This window comes from Somniosus microcephalus, chromosome 2 (assembly GCF_052327205.1).
Source record: "Somniosus microcephalus isolate GS21.2 chromosome 2, FLI_Smic_1.0, whole genome shotgun sequence".
In the NCBI taxonomy this organism is placed as follows: Eukaryota; Metazoa; Chordata; class Chondrichthyes; order Squaliformes; family Somniosidae; genus Somniosus; species Somniosus microcephalus.
In genome coordinates this window covers 267,475,027-267,496,850 of record NC_140988.1, presented here as the reverse complement: position 1 = coordinate 267,496,850, position 21,824 = coordinate 267,475,027, and the positions used below count along the sequence as shown (strand labels likewise).

Genomic DNA, 21,824 nt, shown 5'->3' with positions numbered 1-21,824 from the left:
GCTGGCATGGACTGGTTGGGCTGATTGGCCAGTTTCTGTGCTGTATATCCTATGTAGTTCACTAATTTCTTTTTAGGGAGGAGGACCTGTGGTCTTCACCTGGTCTGGCCTATATGTGACTCCAATCTTACCCCAACATGGTTGACTCTTAACTGCTCTCTGAAGTAGCCTTCATTCAGTTATATCAAACCGCTACTAGTGGTTCAAGAATCAGGCTCGTCACCATCTTCTAAGGGTAACTAGAGATGGGTAATAAATGCCAGCTTTGCCAGCAACACCCACATTTCAAGTATGAATATTAAAGATATATATATTATATTATCTTCTGTGTTCCCTGGAGTTTGAAGTTTTATTATTGTCAACAATTTGACTTGATCCGTTTTCGCAATCCATTCATAATCTTGAATATTTACATTAAATCACCTTGAGATCTCTATTCTGAAGAAAAGCTTACTTCACCTTTCCTTTTAACTTAAATTTTTGAAATCAGGAATCCACTTTTTTACTCATCTCTGTAATCTTTCGAGGGCAATAATATCCTTCCTGTGATTAGGTGGCTAGAATTGCGTGCTGTTGAGTTCAGCCAGTACCTTACACTGAAGCAATGTAACTTCTTTTAGATTTGTACTCTCTTCTGTTGATATCCCTTATTTGCCTTTTTCACTGCAGCAATGTGCCTATTTAGTTTTGTACATTTATCAGTAACCTCATTTAACTGATTGCCATGCTGTAGCTCTGTTCCATTTTTGCTATCACCAATTTTTCCCTTCTCTTCCTCCTCCTCTCTTCCCTCCATCACTCCTCGTCTTTATTCCTTGCTGGGGTGCAGCTCCATTAATGAGCCATCACAGTGCATATTTGCAGCCGGATTGTTGTAAAAAAACACCTGGTACACTAATGTCCTTTTTAGGGAAGGAAATCCTCTGTCCTTACCTGGTCTGGCCTATGTGACTCCAGACCTACAATGTGGTTGACTCTTAACTGCCCTCTGAAATGGCCTAGCAAGCCTCTCGAGGGCAATTAGGGATGTGCAATAAATGCTGACGCCCACATCCTGTGAATGAATTAAAAAAAAAAAATTAAAAAAAATTCAGCTGCATGGGGCAACATAGCTGAGCCCAAACCTGTCCTCCATTTAATGTCCAGAAATGTAGCCTTTCAGCAGGGGATTGCTAACTAACAAGAAGCAAGAGCTTTGCCCCTCAGATTATGGATAATCAAATTGGCCAATTACATCAATGGTAGCACTCTTGCTATTAGGCTGCCCTTGTCTGTATGGTTCAGCTGCTGACCAATTTGGGGTGCTTCACTGTTTTGTGCAAATTGGCTGCTGTGTTTTCCTACATAACAGTAACTACACTTCAAAAGTAACTCATTGGTTATGAAGTGTTTTAGAACGTCCTTAGAATGTATCTATTTGCATTGGGTTTTATCTGCCATCTATTCGGTCAGATATGTAACGGATTTAGATTTTTCTGAATCTACCTTCTTTGTTCCTCATTATTTGCCTTGCTGAATATTTTGGTATGATCTGCAAATCCAGAAATATTGCTGTGTGGAAAGCGATTCAGTCATTTGTGCTTCCTGCTGTCACACCAAGTTCACATCGATTAATGGTGTTTTGGAAGCTCTGACTGTGGGAGGAGCTTTGAAATTTCTGAGAAACTGATGTGGCATCCGGGTATTCACATTAGGAGTGTTCACGGGATCTCATTGTGGGAAGAGGGTGAGACATTCATGCAACATTTTGACACCAGTGTGTTGTGCATGTGGAAAGGGATTAGCTCATTCCTTCCACTTGCTGGAACATCAACATGTTCACGCTTGGATTCTACCGTTAATTGCATTCAGTTTGGAACTTTCATTGTCTCATTACTTTTTGTGGGACCTTGCTGTGCGCAAATTGGCTGCTGCATTTACTACACCAGTGACTACACTTCAAAAGAACTGAAATAGGGGAGCTGAAATAGGGGGGGGATGTGCTGCCAATTATAGAGAAAAAAACAAGTCAGCTTGGTAGACAGGGCAAATATATAAGGGCAAGGCTGGATGGCATCTATTTTAATGCAAGGAGTCTTGCAAATAAGGTGGATGAACTGAAGGTGTTGATAAACACATGGGAGTATGATATTGTTGCTATCACGGAGACATGGTTGAGGGAAGGGCAAGACTGGCAGCTCAATATTCCGGGGTACAGAATCTTCAGGCGAGACAGAGGGGGAGGTATAAGAGGAGGGGGTGTCGCAATATTAATTAAGGAGTCAATTACTGCAGTAAGGAGGGATGATCTATTAGCAGGGTCCTCTAATGAGGCCATATGGGTGGAGCTTAAAAACAAAAAGGGGGCAAGCACTTTGCTGGGAGTGTACTATAGGCCTCCAAACAGTCAGGGGGAGATAGAGGAACAGATATGTAGGCAAATCTCAGAGAAATGTGCAAATAATAGGGTAATAATAATGGGGGATTTCAACTTCCCCAATATTAACTGGGACAGTCAGAGTGTGAAAGGCTCAGAGGGTGTAGAATTCTTAAAGTGCATCCAGGAGAGCTTTTTGAGCCAGCATGTAGAAAGTCCTACAAGAGAGGGGGCGGTACTGGACCTAATTCTAGGGAATGTGGCCGGCCAAGTGGAAAAAGTGCTAGTAGGTGAGCACTTTGGTGATAGTGACCATAATATGGTAAGATTTAAGGTGGCCATGGAAAAGGACAGGGATGGGCCGGAAATAAAGGTTCTAAATTGGGGGAAGGCCGATTTTAATAGGATAAGGCAGGATCTGGCCAAAATGGACTGGGATCAGCTACTTGTAGGAAAATCCGCATCGGAGCAATGGGAGGCTTTCAGAAGGGAGATTGAGATCATACAATGGCAACATGTTCCCGTAAAGGTCAAGGGTGGTTCCAAAAACCACAGGGAACCTTGGATGTCAGGGGATATACGAGAATGGATTAGGAAAAAAAGGAGGGCTTTTGGTAGATACAAAAGGCTAAAGACGGAGGAAGCCCTAGAGGAGTACAAAAAGTGCAGGGGGATACTTAAAAAAGAAATTAGGAGATCAAGGAGGGGCCATGAAATAACACTGGTGAGCAAAATAAAGGAAAATCCTAAGATGTTTTATAAGCATATTAAGGGTAAGAGGATAACTAGGGAAAAAATAGGGCCCATTAGGGACAAAAGTGGCAATCTGTGTGTGGAGCCGGAAGATGTAGGAGGGGTTCTAAATGAATTTTTTGCATCTGTTTTCACTATGGAGAAGGACGATGTAGACATAGAAATAGGGCGGGGGGACTGTGATATGCTCGAACATATTAACATCGAGAGGGAGGAGGTATTGGCGGTTTTAGCTGGCCTAAAAATGGATAAATCCCCAGGCCCGGATGAAATGTATCCCAGGCTGCTGTGTGAGGCAAAGGAAGAGATTGCGGAGGCTCTAACACATATATTCAGGACCTCTCTGGCCACAGGGGATGTGCCAGAGGACTGGAGAACCGCTAATGTAGTACCATTATTCAAGAAGGGTAGTAGGGAAAAACCGGGGAACTACAGGCCAGTGAGCCTAACATCAGTGGTAGGAAAATTATTGGAAAAAATCCTGAGGGACAAAACTTGTCTCCACTTGGAGAGGCAAGGATTAATCAGGGATAGTCAACATGGCTTTGTCAAGGGAAGATCATGTCTGACTAATTTGATTGAATTTTTTGAGGGGGTGACTAGGTGTGTGGATGAGGGTAACGCAGTGGATGTGGTATACATGGATTTCAGTAAGGCCTTCGATAAAGTCCTGCACAGGAGACTGGTCAAGAAGGTAAGAGCCCATGGAATCCAGGGTGCCTTGGCACATTGGATACAAAACTGGCTTAGTGGCAGAAGGCAGAGGGTGATGGTCGAAGGTTGTTTTTGTGACTGGAAGCCTGTGGCCAGTGGGGTACCACAGGGATCGGTGCTGGGTCCCTTGCTGTTTGTGGTCTACATTAATGACTTGGATATGAATGTAAAGGGTATGATCAGTAAGTTCGCGGATGATACAAAAATTGGTAGGGTGGTAAATAGCGAGGAGGGTAGCCTTAGTCTGCAGGACGATATCGATGGGTTGGTCAGATGGGCGGAACAGTGGCAAATGGAATTTAACCCAGAAAAGTGCGAGGTGATGCACTTTGGGGGGACTAACAAGGCAAAGGAATACACAATGAATGGAAAGACCCTAGGCAAGACGGAGGGTCAGAGGGATCTGGGTGTGCAAGTACACAGATCCCTGAAGGCGGCGGAACAGGTGGATAAGGTGGTAAAAAAGGCATATGGGATACTTGCCTTCATTAGCCGAGGCATTGAATATAAGAGCAAGGAGGTTATGATGGAGCTGTATAAAACACTGGTTAGGCCACAGCTGGAATACTGTGTGCAGTTCTGGTCGCCACACTACAGGAAGGATGTGATCGCGTTAGAGAGGGTGCAGAGGAGGTTCACCAGGATGTTACCAGGGCTGGAGCGCTTCAGCTATGAAGAGAGACTGGGCAGATTGGGTTTGTTTTCCTTGGAGCTGAGGAGGCTGAGGGGGGACATGATTGAGGTGTACAAAATTATGAGGGGCATAGATAGGATGGATGCTGAGGAGCTTTTTCCCTTGGTAGAGGGGTCAATAACTAGGGGGCATAGATTCAAGGTAAAGGGCGGGAGGTTTAGAGGGGATTTGAGAGAGAACTTTTTCACCCAGAGGGTGGTTGGAGTCTGGAACTCACTGCCTGAAAGGGTTGTGGAGGCAGAAACCCTCACAACATTTAAGAAGCATTTGGATGTGCACTTGAAATGCCATAGCATACAAGGCTACGGGCCAAATGCTGGAATATGGGATTAGATTAGACAGGGCTTGATGGCCGGCGTGGACACGATGGGCCGAAGGGCCTCTATCCGTGCTGTATTACTCTATGACTCTATGACTCTAAAGCACTTTGGCGCCCTGAAATTGTGAAAGGCGTTATTCTTTAATTTAATATACACTAATGCAAGTCATGTTTACTCACCAAGCTTATGTAATATGCCTGAATCATTACTAAGGATTAGATCTAGAACGGTAGCTGACTTTGTTGGGCTGTTTCACAAATGGGTGCTGAATATATTTTTCTGTCGGGAATGTTCTAGAATATTTGATACAACTAACATCTGCGTGTTGTGTTGCTATTGCAGACTGAAGCCTGGTATCCATTGTGTCAATGAATGTCCCTCTTAACAGCTGCCAGACCTGTACTAATACATACTGGATTTTTCTTTTGGTATTCTGTGCTACAAATCAATGAAACTTGGATTTAAAAAAATACTAAATATGGTGGGACTTAATTTTCAGGAAAATAAACCACCAGTGAATTTGGGCCTGCTTAACGTGGTCCTCATTATGCACAGAACATCCCTTATGGTTTATTTTTAGTAAATATTTTTATCGACTAATATAATTTCAGTAATTCATTTAGTTTGATGAAGCATGAAACTGTAATTAAAATACCCTTGTGATAGCTTTAATTAATGGTAATGAACTTTCAAGAAAGGGCTATGGCTGGGAATTTCCTCGCCGAGCGGAAACAGCTCCAAGGAAATTCTTGCCGTAAATGGTTGCTTACTGGAATCGGGGGGGGGGAAATGGTTACGTAAAAGGAGAGAGGAATTTGATTGCTTGTGAATACGAGGACCTAAAAATTCTAGTGTAAACCTTCCAGCTCGCCATTGGGAGAGGTGAAGTATCCAATTGGAGGTTGTAGTTGCATTGTTGATCTATATTCACTGTGTACTGTTTAAGACCTTTAGGGCACGGTGGCATAGTGGTTAGCACTGTTGCCTCACAGTGCCAGGGACCCGGGTTCGAATCCGGCCTTGGGTGACTGTCTGTGTGGAGTTTGCACATTCTCCCCGTGTCTGCGTGGGTTTTCTCCGGGTGCTCCGGTTTCCTCCCACAGTCCAAAGATGTGCGGGTTAGGTTGATTGGCTATGATAAATTGACCCTTAGTGTTAGGGGGATTAAATACGTGGGGTTACGGGGATAGGGTGGGATATGTGTTGGTGTAGGGGTTACGGGGATCGGGTGGGATATGTGTTGGTGCAGGGGTTACGGGGATCGGGTGGGATATGTGTCGGTGCAGGCTCGATGGGCCGAAATGGCCTCTATCTGCACTGTGGGGTTTCTGTGATTCTGTGAGTTCCCTTCCCAAAAGCCAGGTGAGGTGACTCATCGTAGAGTATGCAGCTAATTTCGTGCCCCACTGATGTGTAGGAGAGTGGAGTATATTTTATATTGGGTTATAGGACATTCCCTTGCTTCCTGTGATTATTCAGTTCTGAAAATGAAAGAAAGACGTGCATTTATATAGTGCCTTTCATGACCTCTGGGCATCCCAAAACACTTCACAGTCAATGAAGTATTGTGAAGTGTAGTCACTATATAAATGCAAGCCTTAAGGGGTACGGTAACATAGTAGTTATGTTACTGGATTAGTAATCCAGAAGCCTGGACTAATAATCTGGAGACACGAGTTCAAATCTCACCATGGGGAGTTTAAATTAAAAAATCTGGACTGTCTGGTTCTGGAAGGAAATTTGCTGTCTTTACCTGGTCTGGCCTACATGTGACTCCAGACACACAGCAATGTGGTTGACTCTTAACTATGCTCAGTTGTATTCAAGAAGGCAGCTCCCCACCGTCTTCTTGAGGGCATTTAGGGATGGGCAATAAATGTTGGCTTTGCGGGGGACGTCCACATACTGTGAATGAATTAAAAAAAAAAAAAAAAAACTCTTTTATTGTAGGAAATGTGACAGCCAATTTGCGCACAGTAAGCTCCCACAAACAACAAAGTGATAATTACTAGATAATCTGTTTTAATGATGTTGATTGAGGGATAAATATTGGCCAGGACACTGGGGATAACTCCCCTGCTCTTCAAAACCGTGCCATAGGATCTTTTATGTCTACCTGAGAGAGTAGATAGCGCAAAAGCAAAATACTGCGGATGCTGGAAATCTGAAATAAAAACTGGAAATACTCAGCAGGCCAGGCAGCATCTGTGGAGAGAGAAACCGAGTTAACGTTTAAGGTCGATGACCCTTCGTCAGAACTGAAAAAAGCTGGAGATGGAACAGGTTTTTAAGCAGGTGTCGGGGCAGGGAAAGGGGGGAGGGGAGGAAAGAACAAAAGGGACGGTCTGTGATAGGATGGAAGGCAAGAGAGATTAAGAGACAATAGGGATGATGGTGCAAGGCAAAAGGAGATGGTAATGGGACAAGTTAGGCAACAAAAGATGGCTCTAGATGAAGTGTAAATGGTAATGGCAGAATGAAAGACAGCTGCCATGTCAGAGAGAGAAAAAAAAAATGGAGAAAAAAAAAGTGGCAGAGGTTATGGTCTTCAATTGTTGAACTTAAGTCCAGAAGGCTGTAAAGTGCCTAATCGAAAGATGAGCTGCTGTTACTCGAGCTTATGTTGAGCTTCATTGGAACAGTGTAAGAGGCCGAGGACAGCGAGGTCTGAGTGGGAGTGGAGCGGACAATTAAAGTGACAGGCGACCGGAAGCTCGGGGTGACCCTTACGGACTGAATGGAGGTGTTCCGCAAAGCAGTCGTCCAATCTGCGTTTGGTCTCCCTAATGTAGAGGAGACTGCATCGTGAGCAGCGAATACAGTATACTAAATTGCAAGAAGTACAAGTAAATCACTGTTTCACCTGGAAGGAGTGTTTGGGGCCCTGGACAGTGGGAAGGAAGTAAAAGGGCATGTGTTGCATGTCCTGCGCTTGCACGGGAAGGTGCCGGGTGAAGGGTTGGGGGTGATAGAGGAGTGGACCAGTGTGTCGCCGAGGGAGCGGTCCCTTTGGAATGCTGAAAGGGGAGTGAGGGAAGATGTGTTTGGTGGTAGGATCATGCTGGAAATGGCGGAGGATGATCCGTTGAATGTGGAGGCTGGTGGGGTGAAGACCAGGGGAACCCTATCGTGGTTCCGGGTGGGTGGGGACGGGGTGAGAGCAGAAGTGCGGGAAATAGAATGGACACAGTCAAGGGCCGTGTCAACCACAGTAGAGGGGAATCCTCGGTTGAGGAAAAAGGAAGACATGTCTGAAGCACTAGTATGGAAGGTGGCATCGTCGGAGCAGATGCGGCGGAGACAGAGAAACTGGGAGAATGGAATAGAGTCCTTACAGGAAGTGGGGTGGGAGGAAGTGTAGTCCAGGTAGCTGTGGGAGTCAGTGGGCTTGTAGTGAATGTTTGTTTGTCAATAGCCTATCCCCAGAGATGGAGACAGAAGTCGAGGAAGGGAAGGGAAGAGTTGGAGATGGACCATGTGAAGGTGAGGGAAGGGTGGAAATTGGAAGTAAAGTGAATGAAATTTTCTAGTTCAGGGCGAGAGCAGGAAACTGCACCGAAGAGGTGAGGGAGGGGACCTGAGTAGGACTGGAATAAAGAATGTTCCATATATCCCACGAAAAGGCAGGCATAGCTAGGACCCATGCGGGTTCCCATAGCAACACCTTTAATTTGGAGGAAGTGAGTGGAGTCAGAGGAGAAGTTGTTCAATGTGAGAACAAGTTCAGCCAGGCGGAGGAGGGTGGTGGTGGATGGGGGCCTCAGTTTAACGTCTCATCTGAAAGACGGCACCTCCGACAGTGCAGCACTCCCTCAGTACTGCACTGGAGTGTCAGCCTAGATTTCTGTGCTCAAGTCTCTGGAGTGAGTCTTGAACCTTCTGATTCAGGTGAGAGTGCTACCAATTGAGCCATGGTTGACACTGATATGGGTAGATGTTGGTGTATGTATTTAAAATTTAATTTTGGTTTTCCTCGGCCTGCTTTTGAGAGTCCATTTCCCGTTACCTCATATAATTAGTTTTTCTTTTCTAAGTAGAAATTGTTATTGACAAAGGCTTTTGTGCTACTAATGACCCACCAATCAACTGGGCATCTTTTGTCTCAAACTATTTTAAAGTAAAATACCTGCTTACCTGGGATAAAAGTTATTACACTATCAAAGTGAAACTTTAAAAGTTAGAACATTTTCACCACTCCAGAAGTGTACTTTGATTTTTAAGAAATAAATGTTAGCAAACAGCTGGTCTGCAAGATTTGTTATTATTTCTCTTGGTCTATCACCTGCAGGATTATGAAATGTTTAACATGCAACAAAACAAGAATACTCACCAAGAGAGAGATGGAAACCGAAATTTTGATAAAAATGGTGATCCTAGGGAGAATGGAAATGCTCGAGTTCTATCCCAGACAACCATTCACCCATCAGCATTCCCCCAATCTAATATTTTATCAAGTTCGCTGGAAGCTGAGCATAGGTATGTGTGTAAAATCATATAGACAAACTTTTAACATTTTAATTTGTCTTATCGATTAGGTGCCACAAAACTGCAAAGGAGTAAAAATGACACATTGCAAGAAACTTGCCTTCCTACAATGTCTAGCAGGACCTGGACATTATGCTGCCAGCTGCTATGAATGTAACTGTCCAATTGGAGCATTGATTGTCTCCATGTCCTAATGCAACTTCTATCTCTGTCTCTTGTTATTTTGCTGTTGAGAGTTGCACTGTTTACAGTACATAGTCATGATCTTAGATTTTTGATTTCCCCCCCCCCCTTTTTCACAGATGCTTTCTATCACAAAGATTTTTACACTTTTTTTGTCACTTGCACCTTCTGACCTGCAGTTGCCATAACCATCCAGGGATTATTTTCCCATCGCCTTGTTTTCTTTCTGACTGCACTGTTTACCATCCCAGATATTAGCTCATGGCATATAATATTTGCATCTGTTAAGAAGACAGAAAAATTCAGTGTTTAATACATATGGAAAAATATTGTTGTCGATAATTGAACTTGCTAGTTTGCATTCTGTTCATGCAATGGATTTTACAATTCTAACTTAAGCATGATCTAGATAACGCTGAAAACAACTGATGGCAGCTGACTAATGAATGACAAACCTTAAACTGGAATGCTGTATTTGCTGTGGCTAGATTACATTTAAAATAAAATGAGCCTTTAGATGGCAGTGAAGAGTTTTATGCACTAAATGTATAATGTTTGAGCTTGAATTTCCTTCATCTTGGTAGAATGATCTATAATTTAGTATTCTTCTACTGAATACTTTCTGTTTACTTCTAGGCTGCTAAAAGAGATGGGTTGGCAGGAAGAAAGTGAAAATGATGAAACTTGTGCTCCATTAACAGAGGATGAGATGAGGGAATTCCAGGCCATCAGTGAACAGGTAACAACATCCTGCTCAGTAGTGGGCAGAATTGTGTCAATTCTCCAACCTTTTTAACACCCTCTTTCCCCTTTTTTATATTGGCTGTTCTGTTTTTAGTCATGTACCTTGTTGGAGGGGTGTCAGTTTTTAGTCATGTACCTTGTTGGAGGGGTGTCTGTTTTTAGTCATGTACCTTGTTGGAGGGGTGTCTGTTTTTAGTCATGTACCTTGTTGGAGGGGTGTCAGTTTTTAGTCATGTACCTTGTTGGAGGGGTGTCAGTTTTTAGTCATGTACCTTGTTGGAGGGGTGTCAGTTTTTAGTCATGTACCTTGTTGGAGGGGTGTCAGTTTTTAGTCATGTACCTTGTTGGAGGGGTGTCTGTTTTTAGTCATGTACCTTGTTGGAGGGGTGTCTGTTTTGGGAGCGAGTCTTGGATTTGGTGGTAGCAAGTCAAGAGTCAAAAGGTGCAGGTTCGAACTCTGCTCCAGAGTCCTGGCGAGTGGAGACCAGAGCTCCAGCTCTAAATTCTGGAATCCAGCTAGATACTCGAGTCTGGTGGGTGTGGGTGCACCCCCCCCCCCCCCCCCCCCCCCAAATCGTTGTATGGGTTTTTAGAAGCCTGTAATACCCTCCTGCTGTATAGGACTAACTACCCTATCGGTTGGTGTAAAGATGTTTATGGCCGTGGAAGGACTGTTCATGTAGTGGCCTGTCGGACTGTAAATCAGCCGGTGAATTATTCCACTACTTTTGACTGTTCTGTAAGATAAGAGTGTGAAGACACAAAAAACAAACAACCTTAAACAAAGAAACTCCTTAGTCCCCACTGTTTAGCGGCTTTCACAAAAAACTCTAGTTACTGTAAATTCAGGCCCCCCTCCTCCTATTTGGCAGGTATCATGCCTTTATCCAATTTTCCTGAAGCTGAAGTGCAGTTGCTTATCTTGTGCTGGCTTCCTCCCATCACAACAGTCCAGGCATTTGGATGTTTTGTGCAGCCCAGAGTGTTGGTTCAGCTATTACCAACCACTCTTAATTTAGCTAAATCTATGTTCCAGAATTCTAGATTTCTCCTGGAACATCCTGATGGATATTCCTAATCCATACTTACCCCGCTGTGTGCTTTAGTGTTGGAAAGAATACTTGGACTCTCTTGGTATATAGTCTAGGATATTATAATTGTCTCCTTTCGAGGTGAGTATTTCAAGCCTATCCCAACACTGACTATAAATGCTTCAAACCTCGAAGGTATTTACTACATTCCCCAAATGATGTGCCTTTCTCTACAGTGTTAACAAATTTGCCTCAACAGACCATGATCTATAATTAATTTTTGAACCGCAAGCCTTGGCAAGTTGCTACAATGCATCTGGTAGATGGTACACACTGCTGACATGGTCCTAGCCTGACCAGAGTGAGCAAAATTGGTGTCTAGTTACTGAGAATGTTACTGTACAATGTTATGAACAGTTGATCACATGATCTACAATCCAGAATCTTGATGGGTAACAAAAATCCTTTGCTGAAAGACTTTTTTATTCATTCATCGGATGTGGGTGTCGCTGGCAAGGCCAGCATTTATTGCCCATCTCTAATTGCCCTTGAGAAGGTGGAGGTGAGCTACCTTCTTGAACCACAGCAGTCTGTGTGGTGAAGGTACTGCCAAAGTGCTGTTTGGTAGGGAGTTCCAGGACTTTGACCCACCGACAATGACAGAACGGCGATATATTTTCAAGTCTCTGAGGGGAATTTGGAGGTGGTGGTGGTGTTCCCATGCACCTGCTGCCCTTGTCCTTCTAGGTAGTAGAGGTCGTGAGTTTGGATGATGCTGTCGAAGAAGCCTTGGCGAGTTGCTACAGTGCATCTTATAGATGGTACACACTGCAGCCACTGTGCACCGGTGGTGGATGGGGTGCCAATCAAGTGGTCTGCTTTGTCCTGGATGGTGTCTAGCTTCTTGAGTGTTGTTGGAGCTGTACTCATCCAGGCAAGTGGAGAGTATTCCATCACACTCCTTATTTGTGCCTTGTAGATGCTAGAAAAGCTTTGGGTAGTCAGGAGGTGAGTCACTTTGCCACAGAGTTTCAGGTCATTGGTGACCCCCAGGATGTTGATGGTGGGGGATTCGGTGACGGTAATGTCATTGAATGTCAATGGGATGTGGTTAGACTTTCTCTTGTTGGAGATGGTCATTTCCTGGCACTTGTGTGATGCGAATGCTACTTACCAGCCCAGGCCTGAATGTTCTTTAGGTGTTGCTGCATGCGGGCACGGACTGCTTCATTATCTGAGAAGTTATGAATGGAACTGAACATTGTGCAGTCATCAGTGAACATCCCAATTTCTGACATGATGGAGGGAACGTCATTGATGAAGCAGCTGAAGATGATTGGGCCTAGGACACTGTCCTGAGGAACTCCTGCAGCAATGTCCTGGGGCTGAGATGATTGGTCTCCAACAACCACAACCATCTTCCTTTGTGCTAAGTATGACTCCAGCCAGTGGAGAGTTTTCCCCCTGATTTCCATTGACTTCAATTTTACTAGGGCTCCTTGATGCCACACTTGGTCTGCCTTGATGTCAAGGGCAGTCACTGTCGCCTCCCCTCGCCTCTAGAATTCAGCTCTTATTTCCATGTTTGGACCAAGGCTGTAATGAGGTCTGGAGCCGAGTGTTCCTGGTAGAACCCAAACTGAGCATTGGTGGGCAGGTGAGTAAGTGCTGCTTGATAGCACTGTTAGCGACACATTCCATCACTTTGCTAATGATTGAGAGTAGATTGATGGGGCGGTAATTGGCCGGATTGGATTTGTCTTGCTTTTTGTGGACAGGACATCATCCACCACCTTAAAAAAAACATTAACTCCCTCCACCACTGACGCACCGTGGCTGCAATGTGTACCATCTACAAGGTGCACTGCAGTAACTCACCAAGGCTCCTTCGACAGCACCTCCCAAACCCATGACCTCTACCACCTACAAGGACAAGGGCAGCAGGTACAGGGGAACACCACCATCTCCACATTCCCCTCCAAGTCACACACCATCCTGACTTGTAATTCTATTGGCCTTCCTTTATCGTCGCTGGGTCAAAATCCTGGAATTCCCTACCTAACAGCACTGTGGGAGTACCTTCATCACACAAACTGTAGTGGTTCAAGAAGGCAGCTCACCACCACCCTCTTGAGCAATTAGCAACGGGCAATAAATGCTGGCCTTGCCAGTGATGCCCACATCTCATGAACGAATAGAAAAAAAAAGGAAATACCTGGGCAATTTTCCACTTTGCCAGACAGATGCCAGTGTTGTAGCTGTACTGGAACAGCTTGGCTAGAGGCGCGGCTAGTTCTGGAGCACAAGTCTTCAGCACTACAGCGGGGATGTTGTCGGAGCCCATAGCCTTTGCTGTAACCAGTGCACTCGAGCGTTTCTTGATATCACGTGGAGTGAATCAAATTGGCTGAAGACTTCTGTGAGGACTTCAGGAGGAGGCTGAGATGGATCATCCACTCAGCACTTCTGGCTGAAGCTGGTTGCAAACGCTTCAGCCTTGTCTTTTGCACTCTCATGTTGGGCTCCGCATTATTGAGGATGGGGATCTTCATGGAGCCTCCTCCTCCCGTTAGTTATTTAATTGTCCACCACCATTCACGACTGGATGTGGCAGGACTGCAGAGCTTTGATCTGATTTGTTGGTTGTGGGATTGCTTAGCTCTGTCTGTAGCATGCTGTTTTCGCTATTTAGTATGCATCTAGTTCTGTGTTGTAGCTTCACCAGGTTGGCACCTCATTTTTAGGTATGTGTGGTGCTGCTCCTGACATGCTCTTCTACATTTCTCATTGAACCAGGGTTGGTCCATTGGCTTGATGGTGCTGATAATGAGGAATCTGCTGGGCCAGGAGGTTGCAGATTGTGGTGGTATACAGTTCTGCTGCTGCTGATGGCCCACAGCGCCTCATGGATACCCAATTTTGAGCTGCTAGATCTGTTCTGAATCTATCCCATTTAGCACGGTGGTAGTGCAACACAACATGATGGAGGGTGTCCTCTGTGAAGATGGGACTTTGTCTCCACAAGGACTGTGTGGTGGTCATTGCAACCAATACTATCATGGACAGATGCATTTGTGACAGGTAGAGTGGTGAGGATGAGGTCAAGTAGGTTTTTCCCTCGTGTTGGTTCTCTTGCCACCTGCTACAGGCCTAGTCTGGCAGCTATGCCATTCAGGAATTGGCACAGCGCAGTCAGTAATGGTGCTACTGAGCCACTCTTGGTGATGGACATTGAAGTCCCCCACCCAGTGTACATTCTGTGCTCTTGCTACCCTCAGTGCTTCTTCCAAGTGGTGTTCAACATGGAGGAGTACTGATTAATTAGCTTGTGGAAGGGAGGGAGGTGGTAATCAGCAGGAGGTTTCCTTGCCCATGTTTGACCTGATGCCATGAGAGTTCATGGGGTCTGAAGTCAATGTTGAGGACTCCCAGGGCCACTACCTCCTGACTGTAAAACAAAGTGCCGCCACCTCTGGTGGGTCTGTCCTGCCGATGTGACAGGACCAATGTTCCCTCTAATTATTTGTACTGGGCGAGCGACAAACTCTTCTGAATTTTTTGTCCATGGGCAGATAACAACAACAACAGTAGCAACAACAGAAATTTGCAAATAATTTTTGGAGTCTTTGAAGCGTTAATGACTTGATATCTTCACTATCTCTTTCTCCTAACTCCCCATTTCATCTCAAGCAATCCCAGGTTGGGTTCTAATATCTTGATACCTTGGAGAGGCTGCAGAGGAGATTTACTAGAAATAATACAAGGGATGAGGGACTTCAGTTATCTGGAGAGATTAAAGAAGCTGGGGTTGATCTCCTTAGAGCAGGGAAGGTTAAGAGGAGATTTAATACAGGTGTTCAAAATTTTAAGGTGTTTTGGTAGAGTACATAAGGAGAAACTGTTTCCACTGGCAGGAGGGTCGGTAACCAGAGGACACAGATTTAAGGTGATTGGCAAAAGAACCGGAGGCGAGATGAGAATATTTTTTTACGCAGTGAGTTGTCATCTGGCATGCACTGCCTGAGGGCGGCAGAAACGGATTCAAAATTAACATTCAAAAGGGAATTGAATTAATATTTAGAATGGAAAAATTTGCAAGGTTATGGCGAAAGAGCAGGGAGTGGGACTAATTGGATAGCTGTTTCAAAGAGCTGGCACAGGCATGATGGGTTGATGGCCTCCTTCTGTGCTATATGATTCTATCAGATATCTTTTATCAAGACCAAAGGCAGGTTCACGGCAGTTTTGGGTATGGTGGGGTTCCAGGCCCAGGATGCTGGACAGGGGAAGTTGAACTTTGTAATAATTTGCCTTAATGCAATTCTTAAATTTTAATTTTCTTACTTATGTTTTTATTATTATCTCAAAATCCCACTCAAACTTGCACAATAAGTGAAAAGTAAAGTTGTAACACCAGACTTGTATCATACAAACTTAAATGTATTGGACATCATTAAAAGAATATTTTATCCAGCATTCTTTAATCATATAAATTTTGATTTAGCACTTTGTTTTTGATTTATTTTGCTTTTTTGATGCTTTTATCCTGTTTTTGGCTGTTTTTATTTTGTTTTTCATTTTCGATTGATTTTATTTTGCCTTTTGATGAATTTTATTTTGTTTCCAATTGATTTTATTTTGATTGGTTTATTTTGTATATGATGGGTTTTATTTTGATTGGTTTATTTTGTATAACTTTTTTTGTTGGTGGGAGGGAGTTGGGGAAGGTGAGGCAATTCATATTTCCACATTGCTTGCATTGGACGACCATCGAAACACATCACCAATTCTAGTCCTGGTTATAACAGTCCAACTTGATTATTGCATCCACTCTGGCACTGGATGTGAATACATATTTCAATCAGACTCGAGAATCAAAAGGCAGATTAACCAGAACATGATGTTGACATTGACTATCCGTGCGCCGTGTATCTCGCTGTCAATTTTCAGAAACTTTTTTTCCCTCCCTTCCAGCGGTTTACTAAATAAAAGCAATTAGATATGGCTTTTTTTTATTACGGTTGACAGGCTGGTGGAGAAAGGTGATAATAATTTGAGACCGACCAACCCTTAATTGTTCTGATGAAAGGTCATCGACCTGAAACGTTAACTCTGTTTCTCTCTCCACAGATGCTGCCTGACCTGCTGAGTATTTCCAGCATTGTCTGTTTTTATTTCAGATTTCCAGCATCCGCAGTATTTTGTTTTTGCCATAATTGTACTGGCTTTTTTCTTCTCTTCCTTTTCCTTTTCTGTGAAACGCTGCACACTCGAGCAGCATAACAAAGTGCTGCTTTATTTGAAAGCTGGTGCTAGCGGTACAACGGATCAAGGAGAGCAGCAATATTCATGAGGGGGTTGTGTAATTTAATTGGGATCCAGGGCAATTTGGCACATTGGATCCAAAATTGGTTTAGTGGCAGGAGGCAGAGGATGATGGTGGAAGGTTGTTTGTGACTGGAAGCCTGTGTCCAGTGGTGTACCACGGGGATCGGTGCTGGGTCCTTTGCTGTTTGTAGTGTACATTAATGATTTAGATAGGAATGTAGGAGGTATGATCAGTAAGTTCGCAGATGACACGAAAATTGGTGGAGTGGTAAATAGCGAGGAGGGAAGCCTCCGGTTACAGGATGATATAGACGGGTTGGGCAGAACAGTGGCAAATGGAATTTAACCCTGAAAAGTGAGAGGTGATGCATTTTGGGAGGACTAACAAGGCAAGGGAATACACAATGAATGGTAGGACCCTAGGAAGGACATAGGATCGGAGGGACCTTGGTGTGCATGTACATAGATCCCTGAAGCCAGCAGGACAGGTAGATAAGGTGGTTAAAAAGGCATATGGGATACTTGCCTTCATTAGCCGAGGCATAGAGCAGGGAGGTTATGATGGAGCTGTACAAAACGCTAGTTAGGCCACAGCTGGAATACTGTGTGCAGTTCTGGTCACCACACTATAGGAAGGATGTGATTGCATTGGAGAGGGTGCAGAGGAGATTCACCAGGATGTTATCTGGGCTGGAGCGCTTCAGCTATGAAGAGAGACTGGGGTTGTTTTCCTTAGAGCAGAGAAGGCTGAGGGGGGACCTGATTGAGGTGTGCAAAATTATGAGGAGCCTAGATAGGGTAGATAGAAAGGAACTTTTCCCCTTAGTAGAGGGGTCAATAACCAGGGGGCATAGTTTCAAGATAAGGGGCAGGAGGTTTAGAGGGGATTTGAGGAAAAAGTTTTTCACCCAGACGGTGGTTGGAATCTGGAACTCACTACCTAAAAGGGTGGTAGAGGCAGGAACCCTCACAACATTCAAGAAGCATTTAGATGAGCACTTGAAATGCCATAGCATACAAGGCTACGGACCAAGTGCTGGAAAATGGGATTAGAATAGATGGGGCTTGATGGCCGGCGCGGACACGATGGGCCGAAAGGGCCTCTTTCTGTGCTGTATAACTAACCAGAAGACGAGCTGCACTCTCCAAATACTGCCCCAACATTCGGAGCCTCGATGCTTCATACAATCATTCCATTCACACCTGCAGTCTGCTCGTTTTATTTTGCAGCATGCAATGCGTTTAATGGTCAGCCGCTGTCGTTAAACCAAAGGGTATTCACTGTGGTTTTGTGTTTGGCCCAGGATTTATTCCAATAACATTTTAATGCAGATTCTGTGCACATTAAACTTTGCGATAAAAGTTTGTTTGGTGTAAAAAGTCTTTATAAATTATTTTTAAAAACTATATGCTTTAATATCAATCACTCCCTGCACCACAGGTGCACCGTGGCAGCAGTGTGTACCATCTACAAGATGCACTGCAGCAACTTGCCAAGTCTCCTTCGGCAGCACCTCCCAAGCCTGCGACCTCTACCACCTAGATGGACAAGGGCAGCAGGCGCATGGGAACACCATCACCTCCAAGTTCCACACCATCCTGACTTGGAAGGATATTGCTAATCCTTCATCATCACTGGGTCAAAATCCTGGAACTTTCTCCCTAACAGCACTGTGGGAGTACCTTCACTGCACGGACTGCAGTGGTTCAAGAAGGTGGCTGACCACCACCTTCTGAAGGGCAATTAGGGATGAGCAATAAATGCTGGCCTTGCCAGCGATGCCCACATCCCAGGAACGAATAAAAAAACAAATCAATGCAGAAGAGGTGGGAGTGAGGCAAGTCCTAAATGCTCGAACACTGAAGTATTAAAGAGAAAGCGAACTTCCCGCAGCGCTGCACAGGCACACTCATTAACTGTGCAATCTACACTTTCGCTGCTTGCTTCTTGCTGGCGTGCAGTCCCATTTGCCCACATGAACCCCTCCCCCCCCCGAAGGTGGTTTAAAAAAAAAAAAAAACTTCTTAAATAGGAGCGGAATATTTTTGTTTAAAACATTCCTTATTCCCTCCATGTTTCTTCTGTCAGTCGCTGACCTTCTTTACACTTGAGAGCAGGACATCACTGCAGCACTCTCCACTGCTTTAAACACTCTCTTACAGTACCACAGCTCAGCCAATAGGAAGCTGGAGGGGGAAGGATGGTGAGTTGGCTCTGCCTGGGTGGAATGCCTCCACTAGTGTACTGATGAGAGCAGGATCAATTAAAAAGATTGTTTGGGTTAGTGTTTTGGCTGCTACTGCGGCTCTAACTCACAATCTGCAGCATTTTGAATTATAATTACTGTACTGCTGGGTTATTTACAGATTCAGTATAGTTGAGAAGTTTGTTAGAAATTATTATTACAGTTTGGTTTTTTTTAGCTGTTTTTATGTAATTGTTTTATTTTTCTTATTTCAGCTGCGGAAAAATGGCCTTAGAAAAAATGGTCTTCTGAAAAATGGCCTAACTTGTAACTTCAAATTTAATACGTGGAAGAGCACTTATAAGCCTACTGTTAATGATGACACAGAGACGAGCAGCAGCGATACATCTGATGATGATGTGTGAGAGGTTAAAGAAAGACATAAAAATTATTTGGGTATAATAATTATCATTGTGGTGAACTGCCAAAAATAAACTGCATTAAAAGCAGTACAGTACCCCACCAGAAGAAATTTGAGGGGACTTCTTTATTCAAGAACACAGATTGTTGGACTTGGCCTAATTTGAACTTTGCTTAATGCTTTGTAACGGCCTTCTGTAGTAATGAGGATTTCAGTTGGATTTAGCATTGATCTGCTTCATCACTGCTGATCAGAGGATACATTACTACAATGTGAAAAATTATTGATCATGGGATAATTCACAGATCTAATAAACCGAATTGAAGTTCAAATTGTGTATTGTTCCATGGAGCTTTTGGCTTAAAGTTGTTCCATTCGTTGAGAAACAGCAATTTGAAAACACAGTATCCTGCTTGTTGAATCATATTCATTACCAAAACAGGACTCTGCAAGTCCACTGTCTACAGATAAACGGGTGATGTAGCATGTTGGTCAAAAGTGGAGAAAGATGCAGTAGCATTTTCATTGCCTAAACTTAATGAGTGCTCTTGTACTGTTCCACTTCTTTCTCAAAGTTAATTGCTTTTTTAACCATTTGTAGTTGTTTTTTTTTATCATCACATTTCTTCAATTTGTAGAAAGAAAAATTCTGAGATCAAGAGCTTTATCTACGCTACACACAGCCTTGATATTCAGGGTGGACTGTACAAAGCAAACTATTGAAAATTGATGAGAGATTATTTTGATAAAGTAGTTATTTACAAATCTTACCAAGAGGTTATGATCACAGTTGCTGGATCTATTCACTAAATGGAATAAAAACTGGATTTGCAGCAAGTCTGATGCTGGTCTGACTTTGTGCCAGAACTATTTTAGGAGCTGGTGCTCCTGCATATTTGATGTCTGCTTTATGGGCAGGCTTCAAATTCCCATTACCTTGTAAGGGAAGCTGAAACCTTAAATGTTGTGGTTGTGACCCATAAAATGCACTGTGGGTTTAATCTCCATACAAGGACTTGAGCACATAATCTAGGTTGACACTTCAGTACAGTACTAAGGGAGTGCTATATTGTCAGAGGTGTTGCCCTTCAGATGATGCATTAAACTAAGCCCATTCCTGTGATTGAGGTGAACATTAATCCCATGGCACTATTCAAAGAGCAGAGAATTCTTCCGGTGTCCTTGTTTAAAATTATTCCCTCGACCAATAGCAGCAAAAGCTTAACTATAGTCATTCATTTCATTGCTCTGTGCGGGACCTTGCTGTGTCTGGATTGGCAACTGCATTTACCCACATAACAGTAAGTGCACAATCTAATTCATTCTTTGAAGTACTTTGGGATTTTGAGAAGTGATGAGGCACTATATAAATGCAAGTTCTCTTCCTTTCATTCATTCCAAATCGTGTTGCTTTGGTTTCATGAAGATTAGATCTATGTGCCAAATTATTTTATTTAACCATTGTAATCTGAACTGCATTGATTTTTTTTAACCTGTCCAAAAGAAAAAAAGATAAGTATTAGTTATTATTTGACTGCATAGATGTTCTTAAAACATTTAATATACTTTTCAAAGTGTGTAACTCTCTTGCCAGGTGTGTTCTGGGCACTAGGATCCTTGACTCACAGCAAATTATTTAAATACTAATAGATCTCTTTTGTCATTGCTCTTTGTGACTCGACGGATACACTGTTTTAGAATGTTTTATGATGTATAACATTGAATATAGTATCAGGGCCACTGATTTTATAGGGACTGAATAAGCCAAATTCAATTTTTATTATATGGTATTCTGGTAATTTTACCGGAAATTAAATTTCTGTGAAATCCATAGGAAGTGGTCTTGATAATGATAGGTGATGAATTTCCACAGGGTTTCTCCTACTCATCCATCATAACGTAGGCGGAAGAATCCGAGAACTACCAGAAATATCGCTTATGCCATTTTCCGTGGCTCTGCCGCCGAAGTTGCAACAGGCAAGGGGAGAATCCCCACAGAAATTCAACCCCTAAACCCACATATTCAATTTTTAGCTCTAAGCTTGTTAAAGTGTAGGAGACACAAAAAGATGGTCGGTGACATATGCCAAGCTAGAGGTAGGTACCAGAATCAGGAAGGGAGAGGCTCTCCTGGAGGTGATGGAACACACACAAGTGAGAGAAAGTGGGGTCTGGAGACTGAGGTTGGGAGGAGTGGAGAGGCAGAGGTTCTGAGGAAGCAGTGGGTGCTTGAGGTTGCCACATTGTGGGGGGGGGTGGGGCCGCTGTCGAGGGTTTGCTTTTTGGGAGCAGTTATGCGGCATAGGATCTGGAAGACTTGGCATTTGTGGCTTGGGTGAACTGAGATGGAGCATTAAAAAGGTCCTGAAGTTTGAAAACACCGCAGGGGTGTCTTGCGTTTGGTAGCACTGAAAGGGGGAGCTTTAAGTTTAGCTGCATCAGCTTCAACACCGGGAGGCGAGGGAAGGAATGAGGCCCTGCCATTTTGGCAATACTTGGGAGTGGGAATCTGGGGGTAATGGGAGGTGACCCTCAGGGTTTCACAGCACTGGGGTCGGGGTATAGTAGAGTGGCTGCTATGGTGGAGATGAAAGCAGCCACAACATAGT

At 43.8% G+C, this 21,824-nt stretch overlaps 1 protein-coding gene across 1 annotated transcript in view; it reads left to right on the top strand.

The window, feature by feature from the left end:
• The window catches only part of LOC147123373 (vasculin-like), a 138,268-nt gene extending 118,216 nt beyond the window's left edge, over positions 1-20,052 (top strand). The window contains exons 12-14 of the mRNA XM_085971776.1: positions 9,126-9,313; positions 10,142-10,244; positions 19,070-20,052. Of these exons, the coding sequence (XP_085827902.1) occupies positions 9,126-9,313; positions 10,142-10,244; positions 19,070-19,219 (441 nt within the window). The 3' untranslated portion in view covers positions 19,220-20,052. The remainder of the gene's footprint in view (positions 1-9,125; positions 9,314-10,141; positions 10,245-19,069) is intronic.
• The last annotated feature ends 1,772 nt before the right edge of the window (positions 20,053-21,824 follow it).